General features: G+C 35.9%; 2 protein-coding genes across 3 annotated transcripts; both read right to left on the minus strand.

Annotated features, from left to right (window-relative positions):
• Nucleotides 1–3,481: 3,481 nt before the first annotated feature.
• LOC141901725 (uncharacterized) lies at nucleotides 3,482–8,784 on the minus strand. 2 transcript variants are annotated; one of them, XM_074789157.1, is made up of 10 exons: nucleotides 8,761–8,784; nucleotides 8,331–8,445; nucleotides 7,909–8,160; nucleotides 7,521–7,820; nucleotides 7,053–7,337; nucleotides 6,677–6,931; nucleotides 6,376–6,462; nucleotides 6,108–6,138; nucleotides 5,534–5,598; nucleotides 3,482–5,268 (listed from the first exon to the last, which is right to left on the minus strand). In XM_074789157.1, exons 2-10 carry the CDS (start codon nucleotides 8,398–8,400, stop codon nucleotides 5,222–5,224), a joined length of 1,392 nt encoding a protein of 463 aa, XP_074645258.1. In that variant the 5' UTR covers nucleotides 8,401–8,445; nucleotides 8,761–8,784; the 3' UTR covers nucleotides 3,482–5,221. The 2 variants fall into 2 exon arrangements, with proteins under 2 accessions (XP_074645258.1, XP_074645256.1); XM_074789155.1 differs by lacking the exon at nucleotides 8,761–8,784 and having other exon boundaries at nucleotides 8,331–8,538.
• A 1,825-nt stretch (nucleotides 8,785–10,609) lies between these two features.
• On the minus strand, nucleotides 10,610–15,202 carry LOC141901726 (uncharacterized). The gene is made up of 10 exons (XM_074789158.1): nucleotides 14,710–15,202; nucleotides 14,280–14,535; nucleotides 13,892–14,191; nucleotides 13,426–13,710; nucleotides 12,992–13,246; nucleotides 12,703–12,792; nucleotides 12,426–12,456; nucleotides 11,859–11,923; nucleotides 11,572–11,628; nucleotides 10,610–11,300 (listed from the first exon to the last, which is right to left on the minus strand). The coding sequence occupies exons 2-10, from the start codon at nucleotides 14,461–14,463 to the stop codon at nucleotides 11,254–11,256; spliced, it is 1,314 nt and encodes a 437-aa protein (XP_074645259.1). The 5' UTR covers nucleotides 14,464–14,535; nucleotides 14,710–15,202; the 3' UTR covers nucleotides 10,610–11,253.
• Between the last annotated feature and the right edge of the window lie 903 nt (nucleotides 15,203–16,105).

A 16,105-nucleotide genomic window follows, 5' to 3' on the forward strand; every position in this document is an offset into this window, starting at 1 on the left:
GATCGATAATAGAACAATGGGAACAATAGAAAAGCGGTCCAATCGGACCGGTTATTGCGCAATACACAGTTAACAGTAAACAATCAATACAGAACAACCGCCGCCATTAACAACGATCAATAATAGAACAATGGAGAACAATAGAAATGCGGTCCAATCGGACCGGTTATTGCGCAATACACAGTTAACAGTAAACAATACAATATTAAAACAGATATATACAATCGAGATTACATTTTTTGATATCTATATTACAAAGATCTTCAGTGTTATGATTTATAATTTTGTCCAGAATTCTTTAATTACTGGATTGTTTCCAATCATTTCTTCAATTTCTGGTAAATATCCGACTACTTCACTTAATGCTAATCCTAATATTTTGAATTTTTCATATTTTATTAATCTACCTACTCTTCTCAGTTTTCTTTCAAAACCGGCACTGATATCTCCACTCATTTTCTTAGTTTTCGATTCTTTGAGTCCCGACAGCAATTTAAGTCGCGTTGCTGGTAATTTTGGTAATTGTAGTTCGCGCGGTAATTGTTTATTATGTATTACATCAGTCAGAATTTTCACCATTTCTTGATGATAATCCAAATGTTCTTGTAATTTTGTGAAGTTTGTTCGTCAATTACGAGAGTTTTATCCTCCATTTCTATTGATTCCTGAGTTTCACTATCCAGCAGCATTAGTTCCTTTTCCGATGGTTGGCTTAGAATTTCTGGTTCATCTTTGTGTTCCATTTTAATCTAAAAGATGTCGTGAAAATGAATTACTGTACTTAAATATGTTTAAAGGTTTCCCTACTTCATAATATATGTACTTACATTTAGATTTAGAACTGTAAACTGTGTTTTGAGAGAGAATATCCAATACGTACTATGTATGTGAAAGTTGATTTCTAACTGCCGACGTGGCGCACGTTCGACCAAACTAATTATTTCTGCACAGATGTTCTTTGTGATGAAGTTAATTAATTCTTTAGAATTGAAAACAAGATATATTTGGCAACATATGTTTTAGTAGTAAGCAAAAGCTATGTATTATATACATACAAAGCTCAAATAGAATTGCCAGCTTTCTAACCACTGATTAAAACCTCAGAATGCGGTTGATTCTGTGAAATACTATTCCATAATTCAACAAATGTCTTTGCTTTATCCAGTTGATCTAAATATAACTGTAAATCTAGTTTATTAGATTTAATTATGTTTTCCTTCTTTTCTAAAGGTCTTAGATTCTTCCAATTCCAAATAAGTTTTTTATTGTATTCATCATTCATGTCAAATTTAGAAATCGGCAACACGTGATCAATATGAAAGTATTCACCATAATTATCTATATTCATTTTATCATCGAATTGATATATTATCTATGATTTGAGAAATTCATCTGAACAACCCAACAAATTAGATAATGTTTCTGAATGTGTTTCTTTGTTGAATAATTGTGTTAATCTAGATCTTAAGCATTGTTTCAATCTAAAATTAAGATCTGTTTGATATCTTCCTCTCATATATTCTGCCATATAATAATTATAATGTTCTATATTATCTTCTCGGTATTGTTTGGTATATAGTTTAAAACAAGTTTTACAGCAATATTGAAAACCATCTTTGCTAATCTTACGCTTACTAAATTCTGTTAAAGCTAATTTATCTAATTCACACTTAGAACACTTCTTGTAGTATATATTTATGACGCCAGTGTTTTTTGTAATATTGATAGTTTGTGGTTGTTCTGATTCCATTTATTATACATATTTTTTTACTAAATTGATTTTAGAAGTTCAATGATTTATATATGAATTATTTCAATCACACTTTACTAACACTTTTAATGTTTAAAAATCTAACTCATACATCTATATATCTATTCTATAAGAGCTCGTTAATTACTCGTTACTTTTTTACTAACACTTTACTCACACTTTTATATTGAATAATCTATCAATTTATATGTTATTCATGTAAATTATGTTTATATATATATATGAATATTTTAAGAGTAATAGGGATAATAGGCTTTCAGGTTAAAGGTTGAAGGGGCGAGTGAGTAAAAAATGAAAATAACAATAATTTACAGTTGAATTAGGAGTGTGCGCGACTAATTCAACTGTAAATTATTGTTATTTTCATTTTTTTACGAGCTCGACCGTTCGACCTTTGATCTGAAAGCCTATTATCCCTATTACTGCGGTCGACTACGACTCGATCGTCGCGGAGTCTCATAGAGTCATAGAGTCTAGGAAAGTTTATTGATGAAAGTACCTAAATATAAAACACCTTACAATGTACATAAACTGTATTCGTATTTTACATTTTATGTTCTATTTTAATGATGTTGTTTCTTCTTTATTGTATATGTCCAATAATGTCAATAATGTATGTAAAACGTTACGGCACAATAAAGATTTTATTGAATTGAAATTTATTGAATTATGATGCATAACTCGTCGTTGAATGGATGGATAATTATATTATTTGTCAGAATGGAATAATGAAAAAGGTTGCATTCGACAGACTGAGTGGAATAAAGTGGAATTTTATACAGAGGAATGAACCATCATCTGCGTAGATAATGAAACCGAATTATCATCAGATTGGTTTCATCGTTTTACATCCATCCACGTGACCTTGAAATATGTATCTAAATCTCTTTGTGTGTTTATTTTTATTTAATAGGTGGCATGGGTCCAGTTCCACAGTTGTGAGTTTGAGTTAACTCTGAGTTAAGGTTTGTTCATTTTCAATGATTTAACTCAAAGTCAAATCTTAACTCAGAACTGTGGAACTGGGCCATTGTCTATATATCCTTTAGCTGGTTTAGCATTTTGGCGCACCAAAAATGGATATTTTGACAAATTTCGGCTATTCTTTATTCGTTAACCGTTTAGTTTTTGATTTTGACATCTTGGCGCCTTTATTTGCATACCGAATAATTTTCACGATGTCTCGAATCAGCGATCATTATTTTACCTATCGGGAAATTTATCCGGTAAGCAAAGTGGATTTTTGTAGGGTAATTAAACGTCTTTGTTTTTCATTTTGGCGTTTTCATCGGGGTCTCTTATGCCTCATAGAAAACGGCCATCTATTTGTCCAAAGATTATTTTGCAACATCGTTCATCGATTGTCACGATGTATCAACACACGGTATATTCAAAAATTACTGTAATGATATCCCCGCTCCGTGAGAAATTGAAAACGACGTGCTTTGAAGCGGTTGATGTAGAATTGCCTTTGAAATTGATGACATAATCGACTTTAAATTCACACACTAGCCTCGAATTATCAAAAAAGTAATAATAAGAAATGAAGTCAGTATCAAGTCAGTATCCTATTGACGTGAATTCCTTGCTAGCAATCGGGAGAGAATGCCTAGCCACGTTGGCAAAGATTAACTGACAACATCTGATAAGCATCACGTGATCTCACAAAACGTTTTATTCTCTACAAAAATAGAAAATACATTTCCTTCTTTTCCGTACATTAAGAAAACGAGCAAAATAACGAACACTAATATAAATATACATAATGAATGTACGTCGATCCAATGTATATGCGTTTCGGATCGTTACGGAGAATTTTGTAGATATTTACTGGTTAAAAGGAAGAACTATTACGTTTTAATTCAATTCAATTCAAACTGCTTTTTGGAGGTTTAGGTTTATAATTAACAAATCAGCAGATACAAGTCAACGAGCTATTGCAGATATACATAAATATACATTATAAGCATTTAAACGTAAGTGAGCGAGAACTAATGAAATGCAATGAGATATAAGATGGTTGAGAATCACATCAGTACCGGATAGCGGTTTGTTAAATCAGACAATATTGTACAAGCAAGGCAGACCCAAAGGCAGAAGAGTGTCATGAGCGTTATATATGATATCTATTTTGTTGGACTTTTCCAATATTTTCCAATATCTATTCGGTTATCTTTTTCACAGATATTTCCTGGTTTCTCATCCTTGGTAACTGGATCATCTAGCCTACGACTTCGATCACAGGTGCCTGGTTAAGACTCGCGGAGGTGGCGGGTCCTACCCATCTGGGATGAATTGTTTTATCTTCCCACTTGTAACTTATAACACACCATTCTAAGTAATGTTATGATAAGCAATTTTAAAGATTAAAAAAAAACGTGCAAAACTACATCAGTTTGTATTCTTATGCTCATAAAAATCCAGTTTAAGAAGGTATGAATGGGCATATCTCGTAGTGAGAATTTAATGTCTATTAGCGTTGATACTTAGTTCAGTTTGTGTGTCGTTATTGTATTCCTAGGAATTTGTCGTGTTCTATGTTTGCATGGTTAGGGACCAAACTACGGGCTCAGTTTGTCACCAAGACCCACTTCCAACTCTTACCAAATTTTGCGTAGTATAATGATAAGAGACGTAGCTTGAACTAGTCGCAGAGCACCAGGAAATATTTGGGAGAGCGCCGGGGATAGCGCTGGGGAGAGATCAGGACAACACACCAAAGCAAACTAAAAACCATAACGTAGGAAGAATGTTGTAGGTGTTGAGTGATAACCGAATTTGGTTGAATGTAGTAGTTATCATCAGTTACATCCAGTAGTCAAGTTGATTCCCTCTTCGGGTCGCATAACAGTAACTTCGGGGAGCACACGCGCGGCGAAGGTCTCTTCTCCTTTTTTCGCTATGGAGTTTATATCAATCTCCTCTGGTGAGTTTGAATTACCGCGTGGGTTATTCTGAGTATTCTAATTAATGGGAATATCAACTATCAATGTATATAACCCGTCTGCGGCTACATTTTCCCTATCTTTTCTATTTATCGAGACAATAAGCATTATTACGAACACAAATATAAACGTACTTCCATCCAATGTATATGTGCGTATCGGATCGTTACGGAACATTTTGTAGCTATGCACCGGTCGATTGTCGAAGGTGATGCGTTTACACCTCATCTGAAGTATCGATTAAATTACCAGTATGAGTATTGTAGTTTCGGTCATTGAGTCGACCACTTGTTAGATACAGGTCATTGACCACGCGATTTCCGTTTGACAGTGAAAAGTAATCAGATTCGTCTTTAGAATCGAAAGCTTCATTGATTAGTCCGCTATCCGACTTTCTAACGGCTGAATCTCTGTTATCTGTTCGCATAGATATTTCCATCAGGTCATCGTCATTCACTTCGTAATACGGACTTTCCGCCTGTTCGTCCGAAGGATCGAGTTCCAACTAGTAGGGGTCAAAGTTGTCAAAATCGATGTCGTTCAACGTGCTTTCTACAATTATTACATGTTTATTGAATTTGAATGAAACAATTCCTGCAGGATACGTATGTTGAGACTTGTTTAGAAATAAAGCTTTATCCTGTGAAACATGAATAGAAAATATCAAACCCCGATGTATGTCTGAAAACTTTCTGAACAAGTCTTAAATAACAGTGAACGGAGCAATAATGATATAGTAATGAATAAATCTTTTACCGATTCAATTCAATTCAATTAAAGATATTATTGTTCAGTATTTGGTACAGTATATGTTTACCGTTTCTTCGATTCGAGTAGGGATCCAATTGTATGTCATCTGGGTCATATCGTTTTGAGTTTTGTCTAAAAAAGGACATATTCAAAATGGCCTTTGAGAAAAATCATAAAAAACGTCGCCAGCGCATATCTATGGTGGCTGATTCGGGCCATACAAAAAATACTATCTGTACGGCTAGAGACACGATAAAGAAACGTTTTACGTCGGCCCATTTTTGTATTCTTGCGCGCGAAAACCAAACTTTTTGTTGTCTGAGCGCGTTAATTCAAAGAGTTTGGTTATCTCATGCAAGAATTCAAAAATGTAGGTTTTCTCGCGCGATGGGACAAACAAATTTTGAATTTTCACGTGGAAAAACCAAACTCCTTGAATTCTCACACCGGGAAAACCAAAATTCTTTATTTTTTTTCCGCGCGAGAAAACAGAAAAATGGGCCAAGTAAACATCTATTCATCATGCTTCTAGCCGTACGGAAATATTTTTTGAATGGCCCAAATCAAATTAGTCACCATACATATATCTTTGAGGCGAGCGGAATTGGCTGTTAAGGGTTTGATTGAAGAAATTCACTCACACATTCTTCTTTTCTCTACACGTCAGCAATCCTGAAATGCAAAGAAAAGACTGTTGTATTGCTACTATCGCATAGAATTTTCTGCTACAGATTTTGTGTCGTGTACGGAATATGGTAACTTGATCGAAGCTTTTCAGTTAGTATCTACAAGAAGGTTTTGGTTTTTACTATTTTTACTCTACTATTTGGTTTTTACTAAGACTATTACGCACAAAAACTGCGACTTATCGCTGAATAATTAATGTAAAGGGAATTCAGAAAATCGTACCTCGCATTCGGATGATTATAGTCACGCTTATGATGATAAAGATAACCGCAGACCCAGCGACGATCCCGGCAATCATCGACATTTTGTCTACAAATGGATAAAAATGTTGCGACTGACAAAAAACTTCTCAAAACACAGGCGCTGAAATCATCAAAGTGAGATCACTATCTCACCGAGTAAATCGGTTACAGATAACAATGAACAAATATAAGGCTGTTTCATTAGGTGTATTTGTAAGAATTGTCCGATATTTAGTGGATGAATGGGCAGTGGAAAAAGCCAATTATCAATCTATGCCCACCTAATGTTTGTGGTGAAGGTGGAACGGTGGAACGTGGTTCTACAGCCGCGGAACCGATGGAGGTTGCAGCGTTAGTTGATGACACCGATGATAGATCAGTGGCAGTTATTGGAGACTTCGTTGTCGATGACGATGTCGTCTGTATTTCTGAATGAGATACTGTAGATGTTTCACTTGTATCAGGCATAGAGGTCGTGCTGTTTGTAGGTATCTGAGTTGTTCTATCTTTGAAATTTGTAGATTGAGTTGTTGAAACTGAAAATAACGAAACCATAGAAGTTTCCGAAAGAACACAAAAACGGGTTTTGTTGCGCTGCGCACTGTATTCATTTGAGTTACATCATGATCCGAGTATTTCGGCCATAGATAACAGTACCGATAGTAGCAATTGATGACACTGATGATGGATCATTAGTGGCAGTTATTGAAGGGTTCGTCGGCTGTATTTCTGAATGAGATACTGTAGATTCATCACTTGTAACAGGCATTGAAGAAGTCACACTGCTTGTAAGTATCGGAGTTGTTGGAATTGATGCTGACAAAACCACAGATGTTTCCGACTGAGTGGAAGGCACTGTTGACGAACTTGAATGAAGTAATGTCGATGCATCTTCTGGAAGAGACGTCGTAGTTGTCGCGATTGTAGATTGAGTTGTTGAGACTGAAAATAACGAAACCATGGAAGTTCCGGAAAGAAACGACGAAACCAGATGATTAACGTTAAGTCGGTGGAGTAGGCTTCGTTAGAACTTGAAAAAAATATCGACAGTCTTTGTATTTTCCAACGCAAAATTCTTTATTCGACCTACTTTTCGAAATGCGTAGTTCGCTAATATTTTCTCACCTGTGGTTAAATGTATAGATTGTGTCAAATTAGCTAAGTAGATATCGTCGTAAACGACTCTACATTCTAGAACCGTGTAGTAATCGGATAAGCCTTCCTCATTCAATTCGCTTCGATGTTGAGATTGCATGGATCCACTGGATCGGATGTCATTATAGAATGTTGGTTGAAGTCTGGTGAAAATTCCACTCAAAGTTTTTGCCCACCATTGCACTTGACTTTTTGGGTAACTTGGCGGCAAGGTCTCGCACACATACATCGTGACATTCGCCTGCGTTAAAACTGCCTCGTTGGGTTCGACTGATGAAAGGATATTATTTTCTAAGTTAGAATGTTACATGAAATTAAGGATTATCCAAGCAATAGTTATTATTTCACACGGACAAACCTTTAATAATAAGCCGAACAGAACCCATTAGAAGACCTTTGCCAGGAATTAGGCATTTACAGGAGTACGTTCCTGCGTTGTCCGGTGTAACATTATTCATTTTCATTAGATTATGTTCGGAAAATTCAATGACGCCTGCCTGTATTTTCGACCATTCGCATGTATAATTTCCGGTAACATTGAATTTTACGATTAACGCCATTCCTGGTTCTAAGGTGATGTTTTTAGTAGTTCCATCGGGTTGTATGATAACTACAGCATTTACACATAGAAGAGAAAAAATTTGGTATTATGGAATTCAAAGAAGAAAAAACATGATAATTCGTTGGAAGCATTTATATCTAAATTTTCAATGAGGTGAGCTTGTCTAGTTTTTTAAACCAAATCTGAACAACTATCCTATCGTGCAGAATTCAAATTACCTTCAATCGCTGTACACACGAAGCAATGGACTAATACAATGATAACACAAGTCCAACATCCTGACTTCATTTTTCTCGTATCGTTTACGCTAAACGCTTAACATACTGTATATTTCTGAAATATATACACGAGAGGGCACCTTCAGAAGAATACGTTGAAAATTCCGCACGCCTTAACATTGCGAATCGAATTGTGATGTATTCCATATCAACGTTTTAATCCAATGACAAATGCATAATGCCCTTCCCATTTTTTTTCATTTTTGTCTGATAAAAAGAGAACGATGATTTCAAAAAAGATCATTCGATAAATTTCGTGTGATTCATGAAGGCTGTACATTTGGCCATATAGTTGAATATACACTAAAATACAACTATATATATATATATTCATATATATATATATATATATATACGCTCCTTAGTTTACCGAGTCATTGTCTTCCTCGTCAGGTTGTATGTATTAACCAAATACGGAATTTCCCAACGTCGAAATTTTCTATTGAAATCAGGAACAAGATCTCGTCACCGCAAAACATTCATGCGCGTACCGGTATGCGGAAGCTTTTCGAGTCGTTTCTTGAGAACCCTCTTCAAATGAATTTCATACAATTTTAATGATATTCACTTTTCGTGTTGACAGAAAAACGCTAACTGGGCCCATTATTTCAAGCAGCCTTCGTGTACTATTTGGATCATTCTGCAATTTGCCGAAAATCAGTTCACTCGACGGCCAACGGCAATGCATCAACTGCCTGATTTGTTCAGGCTTGATAGATCAGTATTTTGCTTATAAATGGAGTTTTATATTGTGGTGCACTGCTGCTAATAAATTAATTAATAAAATGAAACGAATTCATTTTTCATAGAGGATTATATTTTGTAATAAATGTATCGTGATTGGTCTTTCAACAACCAAACGTGTATCATCAGCCATCAATTATATGGGATTCTTCAATCCAACTCATTCATTTGGCAAACAGAACATTGGGTGGGTGATTTCCATGTGAGAATGTATTCTGTATTCTTGGATTTTAATTTAGAGTTAAATGCTATGTTAATATTGTCGTTGAAATTTTTTGAATCTTTAATTGTCTATTTGGATGTAATAGATTTATCTTTGCACCAAACCACGTCGCCATACTCCACTGAATTTGTTACTATTTTCATATAACCATACTTTTTATTCGTTCTGACATCTCGTAAAGTGTGGTTTTCTTTCATTTAACATAAATTGAACAAATCATTTCACTTCGTTTTGTTTAGTTTCATTCTTCCAAAGAGTATATTTTTGTCAATCATAACCCATTTCAATCTGATCCAGGGGGTGTATAACTTGATTTGACAATTAGGATTTTGGCAGCGTAGAATACCACATACAGACTGCTTTCGACTGAGTGGAATGAAATGGTATTTCACAGAAAATGAATGAACGAGTATCTGCAGAGAACAGAAAATGATAATGAAACGTGTCTGTTTTACATTTCTAAGCGCGAATCCGAATCAATAAGATTATCGATAAACCGTAGTGACTGCTTCGTACGGTATAGTAGCGATCTGGGGAGAAATTCTTTTTTGAAAATTAATGAAAATTCGATTTTCTACGTTCGTATTCTGTACCGACAGCTATTTGATTCCGACTTCCAGGGGATTCCTTGTAATGAAACATAGGATATTGGAGTTGTTTTGCGTTTTCTGAAGATTATCAAATCGCTAGAGGATTTATGCCTATGTCGTCATAGCCTCGAAAGCCCATTTACCTTGATAATCAGTTCGGTTCGTCTCGGATCAATAGGTAAAATTCCCGAATTATAAATTTGGGAGCAAAAGAAAAAATTCTTTGGATTCCTAGGAATTTGTCGTGTTCTATGTTCGCATGTTTAGGGACCAAACTCTGGGCTCAGTTCGTCACCAAGACCCACATCCAACTCTAACTCACAACTGTGGAACTGGGCCCATGTTGCTAGGGATATGAATTCTTGCAACTTGATTGGCGAATCAGGTTCCGAGCTGGGTTCCCGGTCCTCCCCAAACGTAGCGGCATCGGCCACGAGAGTAATTTCTAGGGTACCAACTTTTGCGAAGTATAATGATAAGAGACGTAGCTTGAACTAGTCGGAGAGCACCAGGGAATATTTGGGAGAGCGCCGGGGAGAGCGCTGGGGAAAGATCTAGCAAACTAGAACCATAACGTAGGAAGAAATAAGCTGACAGATGTTGTAGGTGTTGATTGATAACCGAATTTGGTTGAATGAAGTATTTATCATCATTTACACCGAGTAGTCAAGTTGATTCCTTCTTCGGGTCGCATAACAGTAACTTCGGGGAGCACAAGCGCGGTGACGGTCTCTTCTCCTTTTTTCGCTATGGAGTTTATATCAATCTCCTCTGGTTAGTTTGAAATATCGCGTGGGTTATTCTGAGTATTCTAATTAATGGGAATATCAATTATGAATGTAGATAACCCGTCTGCGGCTACATTTTCCCTATCTTTTCTATCTATCGAGACAACCAGCATTATAACGAACACAAATATGAACGTATTTCCATCCAATATATATATATGCGTTTCGGATCGTTACGGAATATTTTGCAGCTATGCACCGGTTGACTGTCGAAGGTGATGCGTTTACACCTAATCTGAAGTATCGATTGAATTACCAGTACGAGTAATGTAGTTTTGGTCATTGAGTCGACTACTTGTTACATACAGGTCATTCTCGATGACCACGCGATTTCCGTTTGACAGCGAAAAGTAATCAGATTCGTCTTTAGAATCGAAAGCTTCATTGATTAGTCCGCTATCCGGCTTTCTAACGGCTGGATCTCTGTTATCTGTTCGCATAGATATTTCCATCAGGTCATCGTCATTCACTTCGTAATACGGACTTTCCGCCTGTTCGTCCGAAGGATCGAGTTCCAACTAGTAGTAGTCAAAGTTGTCAAAATCGATGTCGTTCAACGTGCTTTCTACAATTATAACATGTTTATCGAATTTGAATGAAATGAGGAAATTCGTAAACGGGTTTTTGAAAGTAGAAATGTTTAAACACATATACAGAGGGAGGTTATAAATTTGAATCCGAATATTCCATAAAACTGCTGTAGCTGTAATAAATCTACGATACTAATAATCTAAGATACGAGTTGTTGTGATATGTTTGGAAACAAATCGACTCAAGCGATACTTGGTGCAGAATTTATTGGATGAGCATTTTTGATGGAAAGAAATTTCCCTCACCGCGCACTAGATTTGGTAATTCATTTTCGTCCTCCACTTTCATTTTCTTGTCGACTTCTGCATAAAAATGAGATACATCTCAGATTCGAAAGACATTTGACAATCATTCTGCACGTATTCTGTGTAGAAAATATCGAACCCCGATGTATGTCTGAAAACTTTCTGAACAAGTCTTTAATAAAAGTGAACGGAGCATTAATAATATAGTAATAAATAAATCTTTTTCCGATTCAATTCAATTCAATTAAAGATATTATTGTTCAGTATTTGGTACAGTATATGTTTACCGTTTCTTCGATTCAAGTAGGGATCCAATTCTATGTCATCTGGGTTATATCGTTTTGAGTTGTGTCTAAAAAGGACATATTTAAAATGGCCTTTGAGAAAAATCATAAAAAAAGTTGCCAGCGCATATCTATGGTGGCTGATTCGGGCCATACTAAAAACACTATCTGTACGGCTAGAGACACGATAAAGAAACTTTTTACGTCGGCCAATTTTTGTATTCTCGCGCGCGAAAAATTTTGTGTTGTCTGAGCGCGTTAATTCAAAGAGTTTGGTTATCTCATGCGATAATTCAAAAATGTAGGTTTTCTCGCGCGATAGGACAAAAAATTTTGAATCTTCACGTGGAAAAACCAAACTCCTTGTATTCTCACGCGAGAAAACCAAAATTCTTTAATTTTTTCCGCGCGAGAAAACGGAAAAAATGGGCCAAGTAAACATCTATTCATCGTGCCTCTAGCCGTACGGAAATATCTTTTGAATGACCCAAATCAAATCAGTCACCATACATATATCTTTGAGGCGAGCGGAATTGGCTGTTAAGGGTTTGATTGAAGAAATTCACTCACACATTCTTCTTTTCTCTACACGTCAGCAATCCTGAAATGCAAAGAAAAGACTGTTGTATTGCTACTATCGCATAAAATTTTCTGCTACAGATTTTGTGTCGTGTACGGAATATGCAAACTTGATCGAAGCTTTTCAGTTAGTATCCACAAGAAGATTTTGGTTTTTACTATTTTTACTCTACTATTTGGTTTTTACTAAGACTATTACGTACAAAAAACTGCGACCTTTTCGCTGAATGGAGTTTAATTAATGTAAAGGGAATTCAGAAAATCGTACCTCGCCTTCGGATGAATATTGTCACGCTTATGATGATAAAGATATAAACCGCAGACCCAGCGACGATCCCGGCAATAAACGACATTTTGTCTACAAATGGATAAAAATGATGCGACTGACAAAAAACTTCTCAAAACACAGGCGCTGAAATCATCAAAGTGAGATCACTATCTCACCGAGTAAATCGGTTATAGATAACAATGAACAAATATAAGGCTGTTTCATTAGGTGTATTTGTAAGAATTGTCCGATATTTAGTGGAAAAAGCCACTTATCAATCTATACCCACCTGATGTTTGTGGTGAAGGTGGAACGGTGGAACGTGGTCCTGCAGCCGCGGAATCGATGGAAGCAGCAGCGTTAGTTGATAACACCGATGATAGATTAGTGACAGTTGTTGGAGACTTCGTTGTCGATGACGATGTCGTCTGTATTTCTGAATATGATACTGTAGACCCATCACTTGTAATAGGCATAGAGGTCGTGCTGTCTGTAGGTATCTGAGTTGTTCTATCTTTGAAGTTTGTAGATTGAGTTGTTGAAACTGAAAATTACGAAACCATAGAAGTTCCCGAAAGAACAGAAAAACGGGTTTTGTTGCGCTGCGCACTGTAATCATTTGAGTTACATCATGATCCGAGTATTTCGGCCATAGATAACAGTATACAAATAGATAACAAGATTGGTTCACAATGGTTTTTTTGTAAAGATAATCGTCAATACCGATAGTAGCAGTTGATGACACTGATGATGGATCATTAGTGGCAGTTATTGAAGGGTTCGTCGGCTCTATTTTTGAATGAGATACTGTAGATGCATCACTTGTAACAGGCATTGAAGAAGTCACATTGCTTGTAAGTATTGGAGCTGTTGGAATTGATGCTGACAAAACCACAGATGTTTCCGACTGAGTGGAAGGCACTGTTGACGAACTTGAATGAGGTAATGTCGATGCATCTTCTGGAAGAGACGTCGTAGTTGTCGCGTTTGTAGATTGAGTTGTTGCAACTGAAAGTAACGAAACCATGGAAGTTCCGGAAAGAAACGACGAAACCAGATGAAACGTTAAGTCGGTGGAGAAGGCTTCGTTGGAACTTGAAAAAAATATCGACAGTCTTTGTATTTTCCAACGCGAAATTCTTTAATCGACTTACTTTTCGAAATGCGTAGGTCGCTAATATTTTCTCACCTGTTATTAAATGTATAGATTGTGTCAAATTAGCTAAGTAGATATCGTCGTAAACGACTCTACATTCTAGAACCGTGTAGTAATCGGATAAGCCTTCCTCATTCAATTCGCTTCGATGTTGATATCGCATGAGTCCACTGGATCGGGTGTCATTATAGAATGTTGGTTGAAGTCTGGTGAAAATTCCACTCAAAGTTTTTGCCCAGTATTGCACTTGACTTTTTGGGTAACTTGGCGGCAGAGTCTCGCAGACATACATCGTGCCATTCGACTGCGTTAAAACTGCCTCGTTGGGTTCGACTGATGAAAGGATATTATTTTCTAAGTTAGAATGTTACATGTAATTAAGGATTATCCAAGCAATAGTTATTATTTCACACGGACAAACCTTTAATATTAAGCCGAACAGAACCCATTAGAAGACCTTTGCCAGGAATTAGGCATTTACAGGAGTACGTTCCTGCGTTGTCCGGTGTAACTCCATTAATTTTCATAAGATTATCTTCGGAAAAATCAATGACGCTTAGCAGTATTTTCAACCATTCAGCAGCATTTATAATACCCGGTAACATTTAATTTTACGATTAACGCCATTCCTGGTTCTAAGGTGATGTTTTTAGTAGTTCCATCGGGTTGTATGATAACTAAAGCATTTACACATACAAGAGAAAAAAATTTGGTATTATGAAATTCATAGAAGAAAACATATGATAATTCGTTATAAGCATGTATATCTAAATTTTCAATGAGTTAAGCCTGTCTAGTTTTTTTTAAAACAAACTCTGAACAACGATTCTATCGTGCATAATTCCAATTACCTTCAATCGCTGTACACACGAAGCAATGGACTAATACAATGATAACACAAGTCCAACATCCTGACTTCATTTTTCTCGTATCGTTTACGCTAAACGCTTAACATACTGTATATTTCTGAGATATATATACACGAGCTGTCACCTTCAGAAGAGAACGTTGAAAATTCCGCACGCCCTAACATTTTGAATCGTATTGTAATGTATTCCATATCAACGTTTTAATCCAATGACAAATGCCTAATGCCCTTCCCATTGTTTTCATTTTTGTCTGATATAAAGAGAACGATGATTTCGAAAAGACCATTCGATAAATTCCGTACTTTCACTGTCTTATAAAAGCTGTATATTTGGCCGTATAGTTGAGTGTACACAAAAATACAACTGTGATTCAAAGCAATCTGGTTATATATATACGCTCCTTTGTTTACCGAGTCATTGTCTTCCTCGACAGGTTGTATGTTAAGAGATAAAAACCAACTATCTACAGATTAAAAGAATTTTAAAACCAATCTAAAATATATGAAATACACGACGTTTCGCACCTGACGATGATCTCTAGGGTGATATCGAAACGTCGTGTATTTTATATATTAGACTGTTCGAATAAATAAATTCATGGTTTTAAAATTCTTTTAATCTGTAGATAGTGGGTTTTTTTTATCTTATTATCCGTTCACCACGTTTGAGTGTGGTTATCGTTCTTCTAGGTTGTATTTATTAACCAAATATGAAATTTCCCAACGTCAAATGATTCTATTGAAATCAGGAACAAGAGTTCGTCACCGCAAAACATTCATGCGCGTACCGGTACGGAAGCTTTTCGAGTCGTTTCTTGAGAACCCGCTTCAAATGAATTTCATACAATTTTAATGATATTCACTTTTCGTGTTGACAGAAAAACGCTGGGCCCATTATTTCAAGCAGCTTTCGTATACTATTTGGATCATTCTGCTATTTGCTGAAAATCAGTTCACTCGACGGCCAACGGCAATGCATCAACTGCATGATTTATGTTATATTGATTTTATATTGTGGCGCAGTGCTGCTAAAAAATTAATTAATCAAATGAAACGAATTCATTTTTCATAGAGGGTTATATTTTGTAATGAATGTATCGTGATTGGTCTTTCAACCGTTAAACGTATATCATCAGCCATCAATTATATGGGATTCTTCAATCCAACTCATTCATTTGACCAACAGAGCATTGGGTGGGTGATTTCCATGTGAGAATGTATTCTGTATTCTTGGATTTCAATTTAGGAGTTAAATGCTATGTTAATATTGTCGTTGAATTTTTTTAAATCTTTAATTGTCTATTTTGGATGAAATAGATTTATCTTTGCACCAAAACACGTCACCATACTATACTGAATTTGTTACTGTTTTCACATTA

This window comes from Tubulanus polymorphus, chromosome 3, assembly GCF_964204645.1.
Source record: "Tubulanus polymorphus chromosome 3, tnTubPoly1.2, whole genome shotgun sequence".
Classification (NCBI taxonomy): domain Eukaryota; kingdom Metazoa; phylum Nemertea; class Palaeonemertea; order Tubulaniformes; family Tubulanidae; genus Tubulanus; species Tubulanus polymorphus.

What these genes read in the sequence shown, in the direction of transcription:
- LOC141901725 (XM_074789157.1), bottom strand. Translation starts at nt 8,400, where the DNA reads ATGAAGTCAGGATGTTGGACTTGTGTTATCATTGTATTAGTCCATTGC. An exon ending in TGTTCGGCTTATTATTAAAG is followed by an intron (nt 7,821 to 7,908) that starts GTTTGTCCGTGT and finishes TCCTTTCATCAG; the next exon opens with TCGAACCCAACGAGGCAGTT. An exon ending in TGTAGAGAAAAGAAGAATGT is followed by an intron (nt 5,599 to 6,107) that starts GTGAGTGAATTT and finishes GTCCTTTTTTAG; the next exon opens with ACAAAACTCAAAACGATATG.
- LOC141901726 (XM_074789158.1), bottom strand. Translation starts at nt 14,463, where the DNA reads ATGTTACCGGGTATTATAAATGCTGCTGAATGGTTGAAAATACTGCTA. An exon ending in CTACTTGAATCGAAGAAACG is followed by an intron (nt 11,629 to 11,858) that starts GTAAACATATAC and finishes ATTTTTATGCAG; the next exon opens with AAGTCGACAAGAAAATGAAA. An exon ending in ATTACCAAATCTAGTGCGCG is followed by an intron (nt 11,301 to 11,571) that starts GTGAGGGAAATT and finishes TTATAATTGTAG; the next exon opens with AAAGCACGTTGAACGACATC.